The following is a 25,634-nucleotide window of genomic DNA, read 5'->3' as shown; positions in this document are numbered from 1 at the left end:
AAAGTCTGGAGACCTGTGAAATCATAAAATACATGTGCAATGATACAATGACTACTATAAATTGGGTGGCTCAGCCCTGAGAGGTATACCACTGGTATGACAAAACATTTATTTTGTACTGTTCTAATTACATTCGTAACCAGTTTATAATAGCAATAAGGCACCTTGGGGGTTTGTGGTATATGGCCAATATACCACGGCTAAGGGCTGTATACAGGCACTCCGCATTACGTTGTGCATAAGAACAGCACTTAGCCGTGGTATATTGACCATATAACACACCCTCTCGTACCTTATTGCTTAAGTATCCAAAGAACACACACACGCAAATCAAATCAAATCAAATGTATTTATTTAGCCCTTCGTACATCAGCTGATATCTCAAAGTGCTGTACAGAAACCCAGCCTAAAACCCCAAACAGTAAGCAATGCAGGTGTTGAAGCACGTTGGCTAGGAAAAATTCCCTAGAAAGGCCAATACCTAGGAAGAAACCTAGAGAGAAACAAGGCTATGAGGGGTGGCCAGTCCTCTGCTGGCTGTGCCGGGTGGAGATTATAACAGAACATGGCCAAGATGTTCAAATGTTCATAAATGACCAGCATGGTCAAATAATAGGTCTGAGACAGGTAGCATGTCCGGTGAACAGATCATGATTCCATAGCCGCAGGCAGAACAGTTGAAACTGGAGCAGCAGCACAGCCAGGTGGACTGGGGACAGCAAGGAGTCATCATGCCAGGTAGTCCTGAGGTATGGTCCAAGGGCTCAGGTCCTCCGAGAGAGATAAAGAGAGAGAGAATAAGAGAGAGCATACTTAAATTCACACAGGACACCGGATAAGACAGGAGAAGTACTCCAGATATAACAAACTGACCCTAGCCCCCCAACACATAAACTACTGCAGCATAAATACTGGAGGCTGAGACAGGAGGGGTCAGGAGATACTGTGGCCCCATCCTATGATATCCCCGCAGAGGGCCAAACAGGAAGGATATAACCCCACCCACTTTGCCAAAGCACAGCCCCCACACCACTAGAGAGATATCTTCAACCACCAACTTACCATCCTGAGACAAGGCCGAGTATAGCCCACAAAGATCTCCGCCACGGCACAACCCAAGGGGGGCGCCAACCCAGACAGGAAGATCACATCAGCGACTCAACCCACTCAACCCACTCAAGTGACGCACCCCTCCCAGGGACGGCATGAAAGATCACCAGTAAGCCAGTGACTCAGCCCCTGTATTAGGGTTAGAGGCAGAGAATCCCAGTGGAAAGAGGGGAACCAGCCAGGCAGAGACAGCAAGGGCGGTTCGTTGCTCCTTTCCGTTCACCTTCACACTCCTGGGCCAGACTACACTCAATCATGTGACCCACTGAAGAGATGAGTCTTCAGTAAAGACTTAAAGGTTGAGACCGAGTTTGCGTCTCTCACATGGGTAGGCAGACCATTCCATAAAAATGGAGCTCTATAGGAGAAAGCCCTGCCTCCAGCTGTTTGCTTAGAAATTCTAGAGAGAATTAGGAGGCCTGCATCTTGTGACCGTAGCGTACGTGTAGGTATGTAAGGCAGGACCAAATCAGAGAGATAGGTAGGAGCAAGCCCATGTAATGCTTTGTAGGTTAGCAGTAGAACCTTGAAATCAGCCCTTGCCTTGACAGGAAGCCAGTGTAGGGAGGCTAGCACTGGAGTAATATGATCAAATTATTTGGTTCTAGTCAGGATTCTAGCAGCCGTATTTAGCACCAACTGAAGTTTATTTAGTGCTTTATCCGGGTAGCCGGAAAGTAGAGCATTGCAGTAGTCTAACCTAGAAGTAACAAAAGCATGGATTCATTTTTCTGCATCATTTTTGGACAGAAAGTTTCAGTTTTTTGCAATGTTACGTAGATGGAAAAAAGCTGTCCTTGAAACAGTCTTGATATGTTCGTCAAAAGAGAGATCGGGGTCCAGAGTAATGCCGAGGTCCTTCACAGTTTTATTTGAGACGACTGTACAACCATTAAGATTAATTGTCTGATTCAACAGAAGATCTCTTTGTTTCTCGGGACCTAGAACAAGCATCTCTGTTTTGTCCGAGTTTAAAAGTAGAAAGTTTGCAGCCATCCACTTCCTTATGTCTGAAACACAGGCTTCTAGCGAGGGTAATTTTGTTTCATTGAAATGTACAGATGTGTGTCATCCGCATAGCAGTGAAAGTTAACATTGTGTTTTCGATTGACATCCCCAAGAGGAAAAATATATAGTGAAAACAATAGTGGTCCTAAAACGGAACCTTGAGGAACACCGAAATTTACAGTTGATTTGTCAGAGGACAAACCATTCACAGAGACAAACTGATATCTTTCCGACAGATAAGATCTAAACCAGGCCAGAACTTGTCCGTGTAGACCAATTTGGGTTTCCAATCTCTCCAAAAGAACGTGGTGATCGATGGTATCAAAAGCAGCACTAAGGTCTAGGAGCACACACACATTCAGTCAAAAGTGTATCAATAAAAATGTGCTTAACCATTCCATTACGTCTATTAAATGTATTTATTGACATGTATAAAGCTTGCATACCTTTTTGACGGTACAGTAGTGTTAATAATCAACAGGGAGTAAATGTTTTATTAAAAGTCTACTGTAACAGCGAACAACGTGAGCTGGTATTATTCTAAAAGTGAGACAATAAATCATTACAAACAGAAGAAACACAGGCTTTTAACTTCAATTAGTTAATCTATTTGGCATGGTTTCATAGTGTCAGCCATTGCTCTAAGAGAACGACAGCAGGATGTCCCATAGGTCTTAGTGAAAATTTAAGGCACTGAATACCACACATTATAAAGACATTGAAGTGAGAGCCACCACATTCAAATATTGACATGCAGGACATGCAGCTCTAAACAAAGAAAGGAAAGCTCGAGTCTAGGCTTAGAACCTACTTTCTAAAAGTTACTACACATACTGTACTTCAGGTATCTTGCATTTGAACTTTGGTTTAAGTAATGCCATCTAAAATGTTTTTTAGAGGTTGTTTTGGCCGTTTTTCCCAATCCTTGTGCCTAACAAAGTCATCCAATCAAACCACCTATATCCTGAGAGACCGGCATGCGTCAGCTTCCAAAAGAAACGGATTGCAGTACTGTTGGCAAAGCAGTGTAGACATGTAGCCTACAGATTGAACCCTAGCATCACCACTTTACCTTGGAAAAGCAGGAAACCCTGCACACATCTAATCATAGATTCTTGCCATATTGTTGGTGCATAGACAAGAAAATAGAGATGGAATACATGTTCTTGTCTAAGACTGAGTGCGGACACTCTTCATTTTCCGTTTCCTAACAGATTGAACCCTGGCACCATCAGATGTTATGGGTCAGTGGGTTTTACTGTATATATCGCAGATATGATATGAGTAGTTATACTGCCAGGAAAGTGTAATCACACTGTTGATGGATTTACAATGGTATTCAGGAACATTTACAACTCAGCCATGTGTTCATCTTTCATGTGATTTACTGGCCCTGTAAAATACTCAGGTGTCTGGAATAGCACCCTGTAAGGTCAATGCATCTGATAAGGCTTTCTCGCCGAATTGCTTGTCCTCTGTGATGTGGTTGGTGTGTGTCGTGGCAACTGTGAAGTCATTTTCTGCGAAAAGTAGTTCTTTACAACTGTGCTTTCTTTATAGCTCCAATTCCCACATTCTTCTCTTCTCTACAGATGAGCTAATTTGACTGACAGAAACAACAACGAAAACAACAAATTAACTAAAATGAATACAAATATTAACCCACCACTAGGTGATGGGGATTCGTACCAAGGCTTGGGAGTGTTACTCAAATAGGATAACAGTACTTTGTTTGTAGGTACACACAATTCAACTAGTCTCCCCTGTACACAATAATATTATAATAGACATTGGAACAGTTTAAAAAAAAATCTTAATAATTCACTTTGTAAAATATAAAAACTAAAAACAAGTGATGCATTTCTTTAGCAACAGTACAAGCTCCAAAGCCTCAGCCAGATAGTGATTGTTGATGGTGGGACTGAAGGAGGGCTCTCTCTCTCTCTTAAATGTCCTTAGTGCTCACTTTCATCTTCTCCACAGTTTCCTAACAAGAGTTAAAGGAACAAGATTATTGGCTACTGTAGTACAAGTACCGTTATGATACACAGTGTACACAGCATAGGTTCATATCATTTTCCCCCCTTTAAAATACATTAGCCGCTCTTGATTGAGCTTGCCTGACACAATGGAACCAATGAAATAGTCCCAAATGTGCAAACCCCGCCCATCTGGCACCTCAGGCAGGCTCAATCAAATGTGCCTATTACTAAAAAGAAAGCAAAACCTCTGTCTGATGTACAGTAAAGATGCAGCCAAAAAGTGAGACATACCTAGAAGCATGGGCATGTAAACTATGACAAATATCGGCTCTGATTATTACAGTAATTGACTCATAAAGTTCTAAGTACAGGTGTGTGTGTTGTATAAGTACACAGCCTCATTGACCTATACTGTTACTTAAAGGGGCAATCCACAATTGAAACAAGAACACTTCTCAAGTGTTTCGGTTAAAAGCTGAGGGATTGGCTGGAGAAATGTACTGTAACCACTCTCAAATTCACAGACAGAGCTATGGATGTAAGGACCGACCGTCCATGATATCAGAATTATAGTTTTAACCATGTTTTAAGGCTATACAATGTTTGTTTACATTTACTTTGCTTACAAACATTGGAGTAAAACAAGCTTATATGTTGGGTTCGGATGGAATGTGACAGTTGAACTAAGTTCATGAGGCATTTATAAACTATACTCTTTAAGAATCAATGGGTACATATCATTAATTTCTAAGTCCAAAAATGGATGTGGCAACCGCAGATTGCCCCTTGATCAAGTAGCAGTGAAACGTCATGTGCTGTTCATGGTGACAGACTAACCTGATGTTTGTTGAGCTCAGCCACTCTCCGTGTCCACTCCTCCTCTGTCATCTCCTGGTCAGCACCTTCAGTCTTCTCCACAGCAGGCACCATATCTGTGCCTGCAGGGAGGGAGAGAGGAATAGAGAGAGAGAGAGAAAAAGAGAGAGAGAAAAAGAGAGAGAGAAAGGTAAGGAGGAGGATGGGGGACAGAGGAAGCGAGACACAAGCCAATATGGACAGAGATAGAGAGCAACAAAGAGGGAGATAAAGCGAGGGAAGAGACAGACATAAATAGAGAGAGTGAGAGAGAAAGAACATAACTCATCTTAACTCAAAATCCCCTCACACTATGACCCAGATAAGTAAAGGCCTGCTATAACGGCAGGTGTGAGACAGCTAGTCTCACCTTCGCAGGTCACAGCCGTGCAGACCCAGTTCCCACAGGCACAGACACAGCGGTTACATTCCACCTGAGTCTCTGCCCCGTCCTCATAGGTCTCATCCTCCAGGGCACACTCTACAGGAAGCAGGAAGTGGATAACAGGAACAGAAATGAAAGTGGTCAGTCAATACGTTCGGGAGCGCCTTGCGAAGCAGTCTCAACGGACCAGACCGGGTTTTGGGAAATCAGTAGGAGAAAATTCTTCCTTATTTGTACATTTTCTTTAAATCTATAGGCACAACCTACAGTAGATTCGAGCCAATGTTGGAAGCTGAACATGTAATTACTACAACTTTGTGCATGTGTTAAACTGACACGTTTTCATTTTCGTCAAAAACAACTTTATATCGAAGGAATGCTTTTGATTTGACGACCTGCACATCGTTAAGACCCGATGATGTGTTTCTGCGCATGACCTTAGGTAGCTAACGCGGCCATGACATCGCCTACAAGCGTAATCTGCGATTTCGATTGGAGAAGCAGTTTCTGGACATCTTCATGTATATTTTCTTTGGTAACAGTATTTTATTTGTGAACGTGTCTTTTTTGGTGTGTTTTTTTAAAATGGTCTAGTAATCAAATCACATAGGAAAAAAAAACATAAGGCTTGAACATTGGACATAAAAAAACATACCAGGAAGATACTGTATATGGTGTCAGTCTTACTTCTCTCTGGTGGGTTGAAGCCCGGCTTGAAGCAGTTTAGGAACTCATCGAAGCTCAACTTCCAGTCCGTGTTCTCATCTGAGAGTTCGATGAGGGCATCCACACACAGGCTCCTAGTGACCAACAGGAGAGGTGTGGGAATTAACAATAGGGCCAATAAGACACAGGAGGGAAATAGAGTAAAACAGACTACTGTTACCCTCATTTCACTGGAGCTAATGTATATACACTGCGTTGACAAAACATTGCAACCCATCCCCTTTTACCCTCAGAACAGCCTTAATTCGTAGGGGCATAGACTCTACAAGGTGTCGAATGCATTTCACATGGTTGCTGGCCCATGTCGACTCCAATGCTTCCCACAGTTTGTGTCAAGTTGGCTGGATGTCCTTTGGGTGGTGGACCATTCTTGATACACACGGGATACTGTTGAGCGTTGAGAAACCCAGCAACGTTGCAGTTCTTGACACAAACCGGTGCGCCAGGCACCTACCTACACCATACCCTGTTCAAAGGTATTTCTTTTCTTCTTTTTTCCAAACACATTTGCAGACATAAAAAAATAAAACAAATGTTTTTATGTCATTATGTGTAGATTGATGAGGATTTGTTTTTATGTCATTATGTGTAGATTGATGAGGATTTGTTTTTATGTCATTATGTGTAGATTGATGAGGATTTGTTTTTATGTCATTATGTGTAGATTGATGAGGATTTGTTTTTATGTCATTATGTGTAGATTGATGAGGATTTGTTTTTATGTCATTATGTGTAGATTGATGAGGATTTGTTTTTATGTCATTATGTGTAGATTGATGAGGATTTGTTTTTATGTCATTATGTGTAGATTGATGAGGATTTGTTTTTATGTCATTATGTGTAGATTGATGAGGATTTGTTTTTATGTCATTATGTGTAGATTGATGAGGATTTGTTTTTATGTCATTATGTGTAGATTGATGAGGATTTGTTTTTATGTCATTATGTGTAGATTGATGAGGATTTGTTTTTATGTCATGCAATTTAGAATAAGGTTGTAACATAACAAAATGTGGAAAAAGGGAAAGGTTCTGACTACTTTCCGAATGCACTGTAAATGTTCCTCAATGTTCCTTAGACTGGGCCTAAAACAAACCACGCCGAAACCAAACCATGCCTCACTATTTTGTTTTTGGCATCTTTTGAAACTAAAACATTGGAATGACAATGACCACAGGAGTTGGCAAGACAGCACAAACAGATCTGGGATCAGGCTAATGCCAGTCCAGTTGCCCTTTAACTCTGGTCTATCTCACAGATGACCCCAGATAGCTAGCCGACACACATTGGGAGGAAGGTTCCACACATGAATGAGAGTTGATACTGCCCAAATCCCCGTGCCGCTCTCTGCGCTCGCTCCCAGACCCATGATGCATGGGAGAAGGGTATGGTCCCATGGGACAGCCAGTGTTGTGCCACTGAGCCCCATTGCCACGCACACCCACCACCACTTCCCATCAAAACAAGCCGCCTCACCCTAACAGAACTGCCAAAACAGCACTTTCAGCCCCACCAAATCACCCATCCCCCTACCCAACCCTGCCCCCGTCCACCCTGTCTCGAGGTCACCATGTAAACAACTGTGATATAACAAATCTACATCACTCATCCTAATCTTATCAATTACATTCTTTGGACGATTCCATACAGTCACAACTATAGAAATCTACAGCACACTGCAAAGGTGCAGCAGGGTGATTAGACACAGACAACTGAACAGTTCAACATCAGAGTTAGAAAACTTTGATAAGGGCAAGAACTGAACAACTGGATTCTACAGAATGTGATTAGCATATATTGATGTATTATACAGGCTGCCATTGCTTCTGTATACGGTAGTTTTATATCAATATGGCAATAATCGATTCACTGAAAGAACTCAATCAAATACCTACAGTATTAGCAGTGCAAAAGCAGTAGCTTCATCGTGGCCTTTCCATTGCTTTCAATTGCTCCATGTACTCCATGGATTGAATTAAATTAGTGTTAGTCCCAGAAAAATTGATATTTGAACTTATTTTGAAGTTAAGTCCCTGGTTAGGTGCTGGAAATTAAAACCCTGTTAATTTGCTTAGGGAGCTCATTAAGTGCTGGGCCCCACTCACAATATGAGAATGTGTTGGTGGAGAAAGCTTCTCTTCTCTTTCAAGCAGCAATTGAAAACAATGACGGCAAGGTTACGGTCACTAGTCTTTTTAGTAAGTACTCTTATTCAACACAGAAATACACCGAGATACCAATATGTTGAGAGACAAACAACCATGGTGTTGCTACTACCTGACGTGAATGCACTGCACTAAGCAAATGTCAGTAAGTAACACTTGGCATTATATGTCTAAACATTTCAACGGATTCAAAACGTCGGGAATTTAGTCAGTATATAAGACATTATAATCGGGTCATACTTGCTCATGACTGACAGTGCATTATCAATAACCTTTAGAATGCATTATACCTGCAGGCTTTACGTGAAGTGTTACCCAATTATGGTCTGGGCTCAGTGAGAATCGACCAGTGGGCGCAGCTCATCTGAGCTGGTCTGTGACGAGTGGCAGCTGTGCGCTACTGAGTGGGCCAGTGGTGGGGGCTCACCTGAGCAGGCGGTTGTTCTCCTCGTCAGCATATGAGGTAATGTTGATGGCTGTTTCGTTGTGCTGGAGGAACTTAAGGAACTCAGTGGAATCCAGCTGGGAGTCTCCATTGTCATAGTCCTGTAGGAATATTCATTCATACATTTTATTTTGAGCCTATGAGGATGCAGTAGATGTGGGGGGGGGGGTTTCATTAAAGGACTACAGTTCCACCACTCTTTAGTATGATTATTTTTGCTTTATTGTGTATGAAAATAAATGGTGGAGATGACCATCAGAGCTCTATGGGCTTTCTGTGAGAAGTGTTAACCACACAGGCAAACAGTGGGAGATGATATTGACTCTTTGGGGGGCCAGAGCAGGAGAGCTGTTGCATAACTGCTGTTATGTGTTCAAGTGCTGGGCAGTGGGAAGAATGTTAAACAGTCTGTTCTTGCTGTGGGGCCTTTTCTATGCTGTGAAGCTTGGCCCACAGAACAAACGGACTGACAGAGGGGGAGAACTCGGTGAACTTTCAACAGATTCTGTCTCAGTAGAGCTGCTGCAAGTGAACTGCATCATTCTGCTGCTTACGGAGTCATTAAGTAGTCCATACATGCTAACGGATTGTAATCTTAGCCGTTTTATTAAGGTGAGGACAGAGGAGGACTTTCTAGAAGTACAGGACTAGAAATAAATACTCCATTCCACTTTAAATAATGTGAGCGGTACTTTCCCCTGCAGTTTATCCATGATTTTACAGCAATAGTATCATATGAGAGTATCATTACCTCTCCACACACACACACACACACACACACACACACACACACACACACACACACACACACACACACACACACACACACACACACACACACACACACACACACACACACACACACACACACATCCACCCACCCAACCCCACAAACACGCACAAGTCCGACCTACCTTGAAGTACTTGAGCAGGGTGTCGGAGAAGTTGGAGCCCTTGGCGAACCAGCCGTCAGGGACCACCTCATTCTGCAGCCACTGGATGACCCGGCTGCGCAACTCGTTCCTGTTGGCCAGGTAGCACACGACTACACAGGCAGAGAGGGAGAGAGTAGAGAGGGTCAGTACTGCAGACAGCTGAATGACTATACAGACTCGCTAATATTTACCGCGTGTTTTTACTGGAACTAAATATGTGAGAGTACTGCTGTTTGTGTGTGTGTGTGTTGGGGGGGCTGGTTGTGAGTGTGTATGTGTGTGTGTGTGTGTGTGTGTGTTGGGGGGACTGGGTGTGAGTGTGTATGTGTGTGTGTCTCCCTTGAGCACATAGCTGTCGTGTGAAAGTGTAAAGGAATATCCAACAGTGTATCTTCCACAGTGCATGCAAGGATAGTATAAAATGAACATACTGCTTATTATTATCAATTATTCATTAACCTCTCTGAGACAATGGGCCTCATGACCTTAGGCAGTACACTTACTTGGGCTAGCAGCAACAGCTTTGTCTGTCTTTTTCTCTGAAAGAAATCACAACACAATCAAAACAACTGCAAGCACTTCGCTTAATCTCCTCTTTATTGCAGAATGTTCCTTGGAACACAGAAATAGAACTCCCAGAACAGACATCCATTCAAGGTAATGCTCTGTGATGGGAAGACCAGCAGTCATATTGAGTGTACATATGTGTTTCATTGAAATGTGCATGGTCTGAGGGGCTTTGTCCATTCTAGTAATATATTTCTATGCCTTAAGACAACCCGGGGATTATTTTCAGGGTCCCCTACCTTCACAGTGTCCGTCGTGGTACACCTGGATCTTGAGGCCGGTCAGGCAGGCGTCGCGGTGGAGCTCACAGTGGTTGCGGTACGTCTTACCGTTACTGCCACACACAGAGCGCTTGTGAGGTTTGCATTGCTGAAGACAGAGAGAAAGCACACCCATTTTCAATCTGTGCAGTGAGATCTTTGGTCTTTGCTAGGAGTGTGTATGCATGCGTTCATGCGAGTATGTGTATATGTGTTTGTGTGAGCGCATGCACGCCTGTGTGTGTGTGTGTGTGTGTGTGTGTGTGTGTGTGTGTGTGTGTGTGTGTGTATAGGCTAAGACTCACCTCGATGCACAGGCAGGAAGGTTCCCCTTTCTCTGTCACAGCACACTCTCTGCCAGCCCCACAGAATACATTGGCACACACCTTGGACTTGCTTTTCCCCTCCTACAGGGACACAGAGACACAGAAAACATGGGAGATTATACATCTGATGCCTTCTACTTGTGTGATGATGTCTGTAAATACAAATGAACATCTCCTCCTGCAAAGAAATTGAGATGACATGCCACTTCTTAAATGCATTCTTCTAATCTACACGATCAGACAAATACAAGGAACCACTAAGGAAATTCAAAAGAATTAACAGTAATAAAGGAAGGGTCCTTCTTTACTGCCGTAAGTAAACTACAGAGCGATCTCATTGAAGGTGGCCATCGCCATCTAGTGTTGACTAAAATAGCTAGATTTACAGGTAGAACATTTGACTGGAATGCAATCATTTTAGGTTTATTTGAGCAATATGCATTATTATACAATTCTTCAGTAATGTTAGATTTAGAAAAAGGGTGATTTTACTAGAACCAGGTCTACTTGACTTGAGTCAGATAACATTGTATTTGTAAAGACTGCACAATTAAATAAATAAAATAATCTAATGTTATTGAGATGGATAATTTTCTGCTGTGATCACAAGTAAGTGACCACAATTTACTCACTGGTGTATAAGACAGACAGACAGACAGACAGACAGACAGACAGACAGACAGACAGACAGACAGACAGACAGACAGACAGACAGACAGACAGACAGACAGACAGACAGACAGACAGACAGACAGACAGACAGACAGACAGACAGACAGACAGACAGACAGACAGACAGACAGACAGACAGACAGACAGACAGACAGACAGACAGACAGACAGACAGACAGACAGACAGACAGACAGACAGACAGACAGACAGACAGACAGACAGACAGACAGACAGACAGACAGACAGACAGACAGACAGACAGACAGACAGACAGACAGACAGACAGACAGACAGACAGACAGACAGACAGACAGACAGACAGACAGACAGACAGACAGACAGACAGACAGACAGACAGACAGACAGACAGACAGACAGACAGACAGACAGACAGACAGACAGACAGACAGACAGACAGACAGACAGACAGACAGACAGACAGACAGACAGACAGACAGACAGACAGACAGACAGACAGACAGACAGACAGACAGACAGACAGACAGACAGACAGACAGACAGACAGACAGACAGACAGACAGACAGACAGACAGACAGACAGACAGACAGACAGACAGACAGACAGACAGACAGACAGACAGACAGACAGACAGACAGACAGACAGACAGACAGACAGACAGACAGACAGACAGACAGACAGACAGTACGCTTTCATGAAGGCTGTCACTAGATGGTGAAATGCCCTTCACTTTCTAGCGGTAGGGTTTTCTAATGTGTATACCATTACTGTAACACCCTGATCTGGTTCACCTGTCCTTGTGATTGTCTCCACCCCCCCAGGTGTCGTTTATTATATCCCGGTGTATATATCCCTGTGTTTCCTGTCTCTCTGTGCCAGTTTATCTTGTTTGCAAAGTTAACTAGCGGTTTTACTTGCTCCTATTATTCCCCAGTCTCTGTTTGTTTCTAGTCCTCCTGGTTTCGACCCTTGCCTGTCCTGACTCCGAACCCGCCTGCCTGACCACTCTGCCTGTTCTGACTACCAGCCTGGCTATCCCCCTGTACTGTTTTTGGACTCTGACCTGGCTTCCGACCCCTGCCTGGCCTGACCTCGAGACTGCCTATCGTCTGGTACTGTTTGGACTCTGACCTGGTTGATGAACTCTCGCCTGTCCCCCCTGCCTTTGCCTACTCCCTTTGTTATAATAAATATCGGAGCTCCACCATCTGCCTCCTGTGTCTGCATTTGGGCCTCACCTTGTGCCCTTATAATTACGTTCTGTTTCAGATGTCTTGATATACAGTATGTTACATTTGAAGAAACACTATGTAATTTCAATATATCGATTTCTACACTCAAACACATACACACCAACATTGAGAGAGAGAAGTGTGTTGCCCTTTTGTCTGCTATCTAAGTCCCCCAGACTGCTATCCAGACCCTCAGTTTCAGATGGAAGTCTGAACAGCCCGTTGACCTGTGACCTTTCATTCACAGCGAGGGCCGCTAAGCCACAGTGACTTTAGCATAACAATGTTCCGGCAAATGCCCTCCCACACTCATAGTGACACATGTTCTCTCAGCCAACGCAGTCAGACAAAAGACACCCACAATTTTATAGGGCAGATGGTAGACAGAGAGACACTGGACCGATATGTCATGGAGTGTCCAGGAGACTGAAAAACACAAACAAACCCACACATACACTACCGTTCAAAAGTTTGGGGTAACTTAGAAATGTCCTTGTTTTTGAAAGAAAAGCTATTTGTTTTCCATTAAAATAACATAAAATTAATCAAAAATACAGTGTAGCCATTGTTAATGACTATTGTAGCTGGAAATGACTGATTTTTAAAAATGGAATATCTACATAGGCGTACAGAGGCCCATTATCAACAACCATCACTCTGGTGTTCCAATGGAACATTGTGTTAGCTAATCCAAGTTTATCATTTTAAAAGGCTAATTGATCATTAGAAAACCCTTTTGCAATTATGTTAACACAGCTGAAAACTATTGTTCTGATTAAAGAAGCAATAAAACTGGCCCTCTTAAGACTAGTTGAGTATCTGGAGCATCAGCATTTGTGGGTTTACAGGCTCAAAATGGCCATAAACAAAGAACTTTCTTCTGAAACCAACACCAACACCTCACAAGTCCTCAACTGGCAGCTTCATTAAATAGTACCCGCAAAACACCAGTCTCAACGTCAACAGTGAAGAGGAATGCTGGTCTTCTACGCAGAGTTGCAGAGTTGCAACGAAAAAGCTATATCTCAGACTGGACAATACAAATAAATTATTAAGATGGGCAAAATAACACAGATACTGGACAGAGGAATATTGGGGGAAAAAAAGTGTTATGGACAGACAAATCTAAGTTTGAGGTGTTCGGATCCTAAAGAACATTCGTGAGATGCAGAAAAAATGAAAAGATGTTGGAGGAGTGCTTGATGCCATTTGTCAAGCATTGTGGAGGCAATGTCATGCTCTGAGAGTGCTTTGGTGGTGGTAAAGTGGGAGATGTGTACAGGGTAAAAGGGATCTTGAAGATGGGAACGCAATCACTCCATTTTGCAACGCCATGTCATACCCTGTGGACGGCGCTTAATTGGAGCCAATTTCCTCCTACAACAGGACAATGACCCAAAGCACAGCTCCAAACTATGAAACTATGCAAGAACTATTTAGGGAAGAAGCAATCCGCTGGTATTCTGTCTATAATGGAGTGGCCAGCACAGTCACTGAATCTCAGCCCTATTGAGCTGTTGTGGGAGCAGCTTGACCGTATGGTACGTAAGAAGTGCCCAACCATCCAACTTGTGGGAGGTGCTTCAGGAAGCATGGGGAGAAATCTCTTCAGATTACCTCAACAAATTGACAACTACAATAGCAAAGGTCTGCAAGGCTGTAATTTCTGCAAATGGAGGATTCTTTAACGAAAGCAAAGTTTGAAGGACACATTTAAATGAAAAATCATTATTTATAACCTTCTCAACATCTTGACTATATTTGCTATTCATTTTGCAACTCATTTCATGTATGTTTTCACGGAAAACAAGGACATTTCTAAGTGACCCCAAACTTTTGAACGGTAGTGTATATTACATATGGCACCAATATGTTATTTTGTTTTTTATGCATATATGAGGGGTTTCCAATAGGGGACCATGTATAGACTGTAGCCTGGTGTCACAGATATGACAGGCATGACTGGGGGTCAGAAAGCACTGAGAAAGCCTGAGCCTTGTGAAACCCTGACCTCTCACCATTGATATTTTGGGGGTATTTTATTAGAATCTCCATTAGGGTCCACACAGCCACAGCTACTCTTCCTGCCAGGCCACACAGCCCTACTTAAGTACTACAGGACATGATTAGTAACAATCATAAGTATCTGCTGGTATGTCACTGCTTGGCTGGCATGTGTGGTGAGATTTTCACAGACACACGATATGAAGCCTTGTGTAATCTCTCTCTATATATATCCCTCCTCATAGAGACACAATCACCCTTTTATACATCAGCGAAACAATCAAGAGGTTTTGCAGTTTTTTGATTCTATTGGTTCCATTGAGCTGGGCAAGCCCAATCAAACCCAACATTTGAAATTCTCTTGAATACTATTTGAACCTAGGCCTGACCCACACATGCACGCACTGGCATGTACAGTATGTGCGCACTCTAGCACGCAGACACACACACACACTGTACGATATGCAGGTCAGGCCGAGACCTGCTGTCTCAGGCATGTTATTTTCATTTTCATTAGTCCACATGAAGCCTTATGGCAGGGTCGGTCCACAGGCCAAGAACTGATGGTAAAAAAATACTTCCATCTTCGAGCTGTCTAACAGAGGAGCTGTACACCCATCAACACACACACACACACTTGAACACACACAGATCTGCATTCTCAGCTGGAGTGTCTGGTCTGGACTGACTTCTCTCTCTGTGTGCCCAGAGGGAGATGGATAGCGTGAGTGGAAGACAACAACAAGAAAGACACTTCAGGGAAACGAGGGCGCAAACATTCCCCTGCAGAGCCAAGATGAGGAATTTGGGAGCATGTCCAACCTGTGACTCTCCCATCCAATCCTAACTTGTTTTATAGGGCAAAGTCAAGACACTGAAAAAAGACAGGGGCATACCAAACCAATCATGGCTTTAATAGCGCTAGATGAACCTATCAGTTGGGGAGAGAGCCTTCCATCTGTTATCCAAGGAACATCGTTTCTAAATGACCTACTTATCTCCGGTTAAACCCAAATGCGACACTCTCTCATTGACTTAATACCAAAATCCCTCACTTTTTGGTATTATATTTCGTGGACCGATCTTGGGCAGAGTAAATGCTCACGCATCACATCTTCCTCTCTGGTGTATCCAGAGAGCTACTGGAGACCCATAACAGAGACGGAAAAGGAAGCGAGACACCCCCAATCGCTGTTTTTCCCCACGTTTTTTTTTTTCTGGTTCAATGAAAGTCACTGAACTAACTAGACCAGACCCAGCTGCTATTGCATTGGTGTCTATGGGAGACTGACAATTCTTTCCCCAATGGTAAACGGCCTGAGTGAACTATCTTCATTTATCCACCATCTTTGCCCATATGGCTCAAACAGAGGAAGTGAGTGTGAATGGGACTGTGAGCAAAACATAACGGGTACACAATTCTACACAACACTGCCCACATGGCTTTCACAATAAAAAAATATTCTGGCTCCACCAGCACCTTCTGAGGTGACTCAGGGGAAGATGTTAAAATGGCTACACAGGTATAACTGTTTCTGCTCTTTATTTCACAGCCGCTTTGGATTTTTTTGGAGGGAGAGGCCTAGAAGGGGCCAGGCAGGAAAGAACACACAGGGAACAGTGATTACTTTAGCAGAGAGACAGACAGCAAACATGGGCCTGGTTTGGCCACTCCACAGGGTGAGGAGAGCAACTGTGTTCTCCAACGGCGGCCAAGACTAAAACTCCATGATTGAGTTATCACTTGGGATGTACTGTAGTGGGGATGACCACGACTTACACTAAACTATGACTAATAACTATACATTGTCAGACAACCTATTTTACAGACAGAATGAGCTATAAGGCCAACACTGAGTTTCGGTGAGGTTCATACCAGCAACACAGAGAGTTACTAGAAAACCGTAGGGCTCAAACACAGGAAGTGAGTGTGGACGGACTGTGAGCAAAACACAATGAGTGCACAATTCTACACAACCGTGAGAGATCACTTTGGAGAAACCTTCCAGCGCCCAGCTGTAGACAAGAAACAGACCTAGTCCCAAAAACAAATGAACATGGTTATCTTCGATTCAAACAAAGGACGTGTCACTCACTGTCATCCTCCTAATTGGTTGATAAACAACAATGTGAGGGTTTGAGTTATAATAAACTATTACTGTATTTAGGTCATTAAGATGTCATATTGGACGAAAATACTCTCTCCTTTCTGTTCTGTGCGTGTGCGTGTGTGTGTGTGTATATGCATGGACTATTTTGGATGAGTAATGGAAAGATACCGTTCAACGAAACAAACCAAAGTCACACCCTAGTTGTAACTTCAAGATCCTTCGTCATCAAAGCTTCAAAAGCCCTTTACATAAAATGTAATTGCCAATGTCATACTTTTCTTTGAAAGCCAGTAAAAAGGCTGTGGGGGCTGATTATACTCTATGACTAATCTTTCCATCTGGCTGACTGCTGAGACCTTTCATTCAGAAGGGCTTTCCAGAAGAGGAGTGTGTGTAATGTCTATACTTCATAACTCACCAAGACTCTAATCAGAGGGCCCACAGTGGACTGAACATATGAGTCACATTAGTCCTTTGCAATCCGACCAAAAAAAAGAATTGAGATGGGAGGTAGAGGAAATTTTGTTTTTAGTACCATAGCCCTGTCTCACATAAGGCTGTGTCTGTGGCTATTGGGGAAGGGGGCCTTATACATCTAAACAGAAGGACAACCAGCAAAGAAAGGCCGCTTGTCTCCCTGCAGAGAGAATATACAGGTAATTGCCAACATAGTATCTTAATAGAGAAGAACAGAGCCAGAACAGTTTAAAAGGTCCTCGGCATGAATTCTACAAGGGTGTGGAACTCTATTGGAGGCATGCGACACCATTCTTTCACGAGAAATTCCATCATTTGGTGTTTTGTTGCCGGTGGTGGAAAACGCTGTGTCAGGCGCCAATCCAAAATCTCCCATAAGTGTTCAATTGGGTTTAGATATGTTGACTGAGACAGCCATGGTGTATGGTTTACATTGTTTTCATGCTGGTCAAACAAAAAAAAACTAATATAAGGAACTTTAAATGATTTACACTTTTAATGTTGATACTTAAGTATATTTTTGGAATTACATTTATTTTGATACTTAAGTATACTTTCACCTTTACTTGAGTCATTGATGATCCTTTATTTTTCCAGCAATTACATTCCTGTCACGTTCGTCGTAAGGATCGGACCAAGGCATTGCGTGAGTAGAGTTCCACATGATTTTAGTAAATCGAAACTCACTGAACAAAACAACAAACAACCGAACAAAACAACAAACAAACAACCGAACAAAACAACAAACAAACAACCAAACAAACAAAACATGCCGCTACTGATGTGCACTAAGGCAACTACACATAGACAAGATCGCACAACACAAATGAGGAAAATGGCTACCTAAATATGATCCCCAATCAGAGACAACGATAAACAGCTGTCTCTGATTGGGAACCATATAAGGCCAACATAGACGTACAAAAACCCCTAGACATACAAAAACCCTAGACATACAAAAACTAGAGTACCCACCCTAGTCACAGCCTGACCTAACCAAAATATAGAGAAAAACAGAGATATCTAAGGTCAGGGTGTGACAGTTCCATACAGCACATAACTTGAACTACATGTCATTGCAGAACAACTTCAAACTTGTCTCATCCATCTACATAGGATCATGATTTTAGTTTAAACTACACACACACAAAAAACATACCAATCTGTTAAGTTTAAAGTGAACAGCATTCTTTCCCTCTATCTCCCAGATCAGGCCCAAATGAGAGAGCTCACCCCACATACCAGGCATTCCTGCCCAGGTCAAAGGCCTGATTCGGGGGACTGCTCACCCAGACAAACCCTCTGACTTCCAGAGCCATGGCTGCGGGCTCCAGCTGTGCTGACCCATTTAGCACTTGCACAGCCCAGCTACTGCTGCTTAGCCTGCACACACACTGGAATGCTCTCACCCATGCATGAGCGCACACGCATTTCAGTGATGGGGGAAAAATACAATGCAATTACATATCGGGATATTCATTTTGACGATATATCATATCCTAGTTTGCTCTACCTGCGCCAAAACGTTCCTCCATAGCTTGTTCTCCGTCTTCTTTCTAAATAGAGAGTCCAGTTGTTTTCAGCACTTTCATTTCCATGACTGATCAAAAATGATTTTCATCATGGCTGTCTGTCTCTTGTCTGCATCAGATGGTGAGCAATACGTTTGGAACACCGAATCGCAATAAAATCACAGTATCGAATTGCAATACATATAGAATCGTGAGAATCGCAATAGATGTCGTGATAATATCGTGTCGAGGGGTCCCTGGGAATTCCCAGGCCTAATACACATGCACGCACAAGGGTGTGTGACACCATCACCATGTTGGGAAGTAAGCTGCTGGGGGTAGGGGGGTCAGAGGGCTCTGATCACGGAGGAGGTGACCCTGTGTGGCCCTGGCTTGTAAAGAGGACATCTGGCCTGAGGTGGCCCAGCTGGGAGTGAAACTTTGTCTTTATGAGACTTCTTCGGGAAGAAGCAGCTGCTTAACCCCAGGTTTTGCGGTCACTACTTACGAGACAGAGTCGGGATTAGAAGGCACTAGCACAAAGTGATTCTTTGGCATGTGTGACTTGTTAACCTCTCCGTTTTAGACCCTGACTCAGGCATCAGATAGGTCAATAGGTACTAATAATAGTCCCTGTGCCCCCCTAAAATTATACCTGACAAAGAGAATTGAGTCAACCCATACATATTTCATTATGCAATGAACCCCAGTTCTTTCTAAAGTTGGCAATGAGTTTTGTTCTACTGTCTTGTTTTGTTTCGCGTTCCCAACAAGCAGAATGCTTGCATAAATAAATAAAAACATGGGACTCCCTGAACATTTCGTCAGAGGGTCCTGCTCGGACAAAAACACACGTTTTTTCCACATTAAGCTAAACAGAGGTAGGAGGGCGTTAAGGTGGGCAGTCAACTCCTCCCAGGGTCTCTCACACCTCGGCTAGCATCCAAAAAGGCCAGCTTTCTAACCCAAGAACTCACATCCTTTTCCTCCACTCACACATTCGACCTGAGCACTGACAACTCGATTCCGTGTTTTAAAAACTTCTGATACAAATTCTATTTGGAAACGCTCTTTCTGATTCCCCCTCTTTTTCACGGATTTTCTTGGAAGTTGCGTCTGTAACAGCATAGCTTCCGTCCCTCTCCTCGCTCCTACCTGGGCTCAAACAAGGGACCCTCTGCACACATCAACAACAGCCACCCTCAAAGCATCGTTACCCATTGCTCCACAAAAGCCACGGCCCTTGCAAGAGCAAGCGGAACAACTACTTCAAGGTCTCAGAGCGAGTGACGTCACCGATTGAAACGCTATAACTAGCTAGCCGTGTCATATTGGTTACACGTCTGAATTTACATTGTCCTTGCTGCTGCTGTAGAACTTATTCTCTATATTTGTCTGTCGCTCTAAAATGAGCATTTCAATAATTCCATGCATTTAAATTAGAATATTGGTAGATGCATTTGCATCATGACTGATGTATTCAAATCTTTCATTAATGAGATGTTGGAGGGGTTATAAATAGGCATTCCACAGGCTCGCATTCATTCTTCCATTCATTCATTCATTCACCGTATTAAAAGTGATTGGTTTAGATAGAGCGTCTCGTTCGTAAAGGCTGTTTGAACCAATAAAAGCCAAGGTGATGTCATGAGCAAAAAGGCGGGCTCTAGCAGCCTAATCAATTATTGTTTCAAGTTCGTTCTCATGCTAGGTGAATGGAGTTCCATTACAGTGCTCCTCTCATCCACCCAAAAGCCATGTATATACGTGGTCCTTCTGTAGCACAGTTGGTAGAGCATGGCGCTTGTAACGCCAGGGTAGTGGGTTCGATTCCCGGGACCACCCATACGTAGAATGTATGCACACATGACTGTAAGTCGCTTTGGATAAAAGCGTCTGCTAAATGGCATATAAATATACCATCTCCCATAAATCCTTGGGAAGCTCAGTCCATTCAACTCCTCTCCCCCTAACTGTGTATAGCTCCCCTCTTCTCCCTTCCTCTCCCCCACCCTCTCTCCCGGCTAGTCTCTCGACTAACTCTCATCGCCTATATCACTCTCTCCCACTCTTGTTTCTCACTTCTTCATCCCACTCTCTCTCTCTCCCACCCACTTTCTTCCCCCCTCCTGTCTCAATTTCTTCCTTTTCTGTCTATAACTCATCTCCCTCTCCCCCCCTCTCTTCCTGGCTAGTCTTGGCTGGTGCTGAGTGGTGTCATGGCAGAACAGGCTTGTCCCTGTGTTGCTCTGTGCAGGCGGAGAGGGTGAGCTAATGGCTGACAGATGTTTAGAGGAGGAGGAGACACACTCTAGGAAAAGGCATGTATTCTTAAGCAGAGCACTGTTCCAATCACACACTCTTGAAGAGGGCCAAGCTAGCACACTTAATAGACGTATAAACTGCCATGAACAGTTACAAACAGTTATAGACCATTGTGTTAATACAAGACAACCTTGCTGTAAATAGCCTTTCTGCACTACAAGGTTGTGTTTATCAGTTGGCGGTTATGCACTCATTTGTGCTGTGTTCCTTATCAGCCGTCCAGGCAACAGCTTCAGTCATCCAGACCACATTTTGAGACTAATTGCCCCCCTAATAGGGCTAGAAATCGTCTGGTTTTCTCTCTGTCTCCCTTCTCTCTCTCTCCCTTTTTTTCTCTCGCTCTATGAATCTGGGAAACATGCCAGCCAGGGAGAGAGCGGAAAATAAATAGAGACAAAAGATAAAGAAAGAGAGGGGGGAAACCTTAAACTGGCATAAAACACAGTGAAAAACATCAACCTTCCCTTAATGAGCTTCACAAGCTGCTCTGTGTAGGAGAGCAAACAAGCCTTTCCACTGAGGGCATTAAGGATGGCTCTGAAGTGGTGCCAGAAGTGAGGGAATGGGTGCACTGCACCACACCACATGCCTGTCAACCACAACCACATACACGCACGCACACACACCATAACCATGTTCACAAAACAAGATGGAAGAAGGGAGGGAAAGAGAGAGAGAGGCAGTTGGATCTCCTCATTGTCTAAGGCTTAGCTGGCTCCTCAGCCATCACACATGCCTGTCAGATCCCAGCCTGCTCCACTCTGACCCCTAAACCATGAACCCTGGCCTTCTGTGTAGGACCGGCCCGAAGGACATACAGCAGTAAATTCAGTCTGGTGAAGGACAAACAGCCACCGTGGCTCTTATGGGCCATTATGGGCATCATGGTACTGCCTATAATGCTTGCTTTTAGATTACAGAAGGACTGTGCTACCAGTCAGTAGCTGGTACCTAAAGCTATTTTTCTTTCAGACAACAGTCAAAGGTTATGGAGCTATGCCCTACTTCCAACAACACATCGATTTTCCATTCTGAAATCTATAGAAAATGGCCCTGTCTGGGTATCCTTTTTCAAGGGCCTTTGCACAAATACAGCTTTGAGTTTGACAGATGTGGCATGTATTCCTCTAGTGCTGTTACATGTTCATGTCCAGGGTTGGATAACTCAGTCCCTCAGGCTGGCTGTGAATGAACACACAGGGCCTGGGAGGGCATGGATGAAGCAGGACAAACTGTACACAGCTGAGACCATGTTGACTGTCCGTGTCCACACTAACAGATTACAAGTGAAATGAGGACATCTGAAATAACAACCTAGTTTCTGCTTGGAGCAGCATGTTTAAAAAAAAAACATATTCAATGATACTCAATCACTACTATGGTATTCAAAAAGTCAACACTGTCGTTGCTGTCTGCACCACAGTATAACCTGGAGGGAAACAGGTAGGAAAGGAGGCTGGCTTTGAAATGAACCTTTAGAAATCTAAACCAACAACTGGAAAATCGAGACAGACAGAGCAAATTGATTGAACACAGCAATCACTTTTCCTCTTTCTTCCTTGTCAGGACTGCCAGTCTTTGGATGTTGAGGTCTAAGGGCATGTTCTCTGACTCAGTGTACATGTGCAGCTAGATGAGGATATAGACACACACAGGCACACACACACACACATCCCAAATATAGAAGATGTGGCCCCAGGGCTGTAGATGAAAAGACTGACACATCTGTTATCTGCGTTTGTCAACACCTAAGAGCTGCCAAGCGGTGTATTTCACAGCTGTTTAAACAGGCAAAGATGGTTTAAAAACACACACAAATACATAGTAAAAAAAAACAAACACCTGGAGTCTTTCATTGCAGGGAACTGGTAGTGTGTGTGTGTGTGTGTGTGTGTGTGTGTGTGTGTGTGTGTGTGTGTGTGTGTGTGTGTGTGTGTGTGTGTGTGTGTGTGTGTGTGTGTGTGTGTGTGTGTGTGTGTGTGTGTGTGTGTGTGTGTGTGTGTGTGTGTGTGTGTGTGTGTGTGGTTGAGGTGTGACAAAAAAAAAATCCTCATTGACTTTCCCAACTGTCTGTTATATTGGTCTATTTTCTCTGAGACCATCAATCACCTCTCTGGCCATCACAGCACAAGACCAGTTCATTAAGAAGTGCCATGAACCTATCCAGAGCCTCCAACATGTCAACAACACTACACTGGTGGTCAATGACCAAAGTGGCCACCTCTACAAACAACTGTGAACAACTGTTCCTGCATGGCAAACCAAACACAAGTAGTTTGCAGGAAACAGGGGTGAACCCCCCCCAAAAAAAAAGAAAAACTCACAAAAAACTATGCTGAAGTGAAGTACATTCAACAGCAGTGATCAGGATTTGCTTGATGTAAATGGAAGGAAGAAAGCACATTAAATATCTTTGAATATTCTCTAAAATATATTACATATCAAGTATGTGTGATAAAGACTTTTCCTAGAGATACTGACGGTCTGGAGCTAATTCGAATAGGCTGCTATTTCATTGGCACATAATGTACACACAAAATGCACTCAAATGCACTGGTTTGGTGAATGTTGACATTGGACCTTTGAAGCTGGACAGATGTGCAAGGCTTTGCCCCTTCTTTTTCTAAACTCTTTGTCTTCTTTAAATTACTGTGTTTAGTTATTTTTCTAAAAACGTACACAGATCAGACTGTCCCAAGTTAAATTGACCAATCAGACAAGCACGTTACTGATGGATTATGTACATTAGCCAAATAATGAAAAAGTATACATTTTTTTTTAAAGAAGGAAAACAGTCGTTTGTCAACGGACTAATCGACCTCTAGAGCGTATATATATTTTTTTTTTACATCTAAATAATAAAAAAGCATTTACCTCGGCATGACAGCAAACGACTGCGACTAGTAGACATAAAAAGGCACTTCGAAACATCTGCAGAGAACACAAATAAGACAGTTGCTTCAGTGACGGCCTGACAGTCAAAACAAAACCGAAGAAACTTGAGTATTTATGAAAACGAAGATGTTATCCTTTTTCCAAAAACTTACCATGTTAGCGGGTGATGACTCAAAGGCAGAGGAGAGACGTCAGTGTTCAGACCGAGACAAAGGAGGATAGGAAAATTAGATTGGCGAAATTTGAGCACCACGAAGGAATTTCCCTCGTCTGTCTCCCCCCTCTCTGACTTGGCCAATAGCGCTCGAGGCACTCGAAGCTGGACGGAGCAACAGCAGCAAGAAGAGAAGTGCTCAAGGATGGACAGTTGCCGGGGAGAGAGTTGATTCGAAGTTTAATGTTGTACCAAAATACATGTGCCATCCATGGTTCCTTAGTTGATTTACCGTGTAGGTCTAGCCTACAGTTGAAGTCGGAAGTTTACATACACTAAGGTTGGAGTCATTAAAACTCGTTTTTCAACCACTCCACAAATATATTGTGAACAAACTATGGAATATCGGTTAGGACATCTACTTTGTGCATGACACAAGTAATTTCTCCAACAATGGTTTACAGATTATTTCACTTATAATTCACTGTATCGCAATTCCAGATGTCAGAGGTTTACATACACTAAGTTGACTGTGCCATTAAACAGCTTGGAAAATTATGAAATGGCTTTAGAAGCTTCTGATAGTTTAATTGAGTCAATTGGAGGTGTACCTGTGGATATATTTCAAGGCCTACCTTCAAACTCAGTGTGTCTTTGCTTGACATGGGAAAATCTGGTCTGGTACATCCTTGGGAGCAATTTCCAAATGCCTGAAGGTACCACGTTCATCTGTACAAACAATAGTACGCAAGTATAAACACCATGGGACCACGCAGTCGTCATACCGCTCAGGAAGGGAGATGAACGTACTTTGGTGCGAAAAGTGCAAATCAATCACAGAACAACAGCAAAGGACCTTGTGAAGATGCTGGAGGAAAAAGGTACAAAAGTATCTATATCCACAGTAAAACGAGTCCTATATCGACATAACCTGAAAGGCCTCTCAGCAAGGAAGAAGCCAGTGCTCCAAAACCGCCATAAAAAAGCCAGAGTACGGTTTGCAACTGCACATGGGGACAAAGATCGTACCTTTTGGAGAAATGTCCTCTGGTCTGATGAAACAAAAATAGAAATGTTTGGCCATAATGACCATCATTATGTTTGGAGGAAAAAGGGGGAGGCTTGCAAGCCGAAGAACACCATCCCAACCGTGACGCACGGGGGTGACAGAATCATGTTGTGGGGTTGCTTTGATGCAGGAGGGACTGGTGCACTTCACAAAATAGATGGCTTCATGAGGAGGGGGAAATTATGTGGATTTATTGAAGCAATATCTCAAGACATCAGTCAGGAAGTTAAAGTTTGGTCGCAAATGGGTCTTCCAAATGGACAATGAACCTAAGCATACTTCCAAAGTTGTGGCAAAATGGCTTAAGGACAACAAAGTCAAGGAATTGGAGTGGCCATCACAAAGCCCTGACCTGAATCCTATAGAAAATGTGTGGGCAGAACTGAAAAAGAGTGTGCGTGCAAGGATGCCTACAAACCTGACTCAGTTACACCAGCT

At 43.2% G+C, this 25,634-nt stretch overlaps 1 protein-coding gene across 1 annotated transcript; it reads right to left on the bottom strand.

The window, feature by feature from the left end:
* Window positions 1-2,518: 2,518 nt before the first annotated feature.
* LOC118363691 (follistatin-related protein 1-like) lies at window positions 2,519-24,278 on the bottom strand. Its single transcript, XM_035744824.2, has 11 exons — window positions 24,126-24,278; window positions 23,953-24,009; window positions 10,744-10,845; window positions 10,418-10,547; window positions 10,115-10,150; window positions 9,591-9,721; window positions 8,659-8,777; window positions 6,028-6,140; window positions 5,326-5,436; window positions 4,938-5,038; window positions 2,519-4,105 (listed from the first exon to the last, which is right to left on the bottom strand). Exons 1-11 carry the CDS (start codon window positions 24,126-24,128, stop codon window positions 4,064-4,066), a joined length of 945 nt encoding a protein of 314 aa, XP_035600717.1. The 5' UTR covers window positions 24,129-24,278; the 3' UTR covers window positions 2,519-4,063.
* Window positions 24,279-25,634: the final 1,356 nt, after the last annotated feature.

The sequence above is a fragment of the Oncorhynchus keta genome, chromosome 30 (genome assembly GCF_023373465.1).
Source record: "Oncorhynchus keta strain PuntledgeMale-10-30-2019 chromosome 30, Oket_V2, whole genome shotgun sequence".
Taxonomy (NCBI): domain Eukaryota; kingdom Metazoa; phylum Chordata; class Actinopteri; order Salmoniformes; family Salmonidae; genus Oncorhynchus; species Oncorhynchus keta.
The sequence above is the reverse complement of the archived record's forward strand: the minus strand, read 5'-3'. Positions and strand labels throughout refer to the sequence as shown.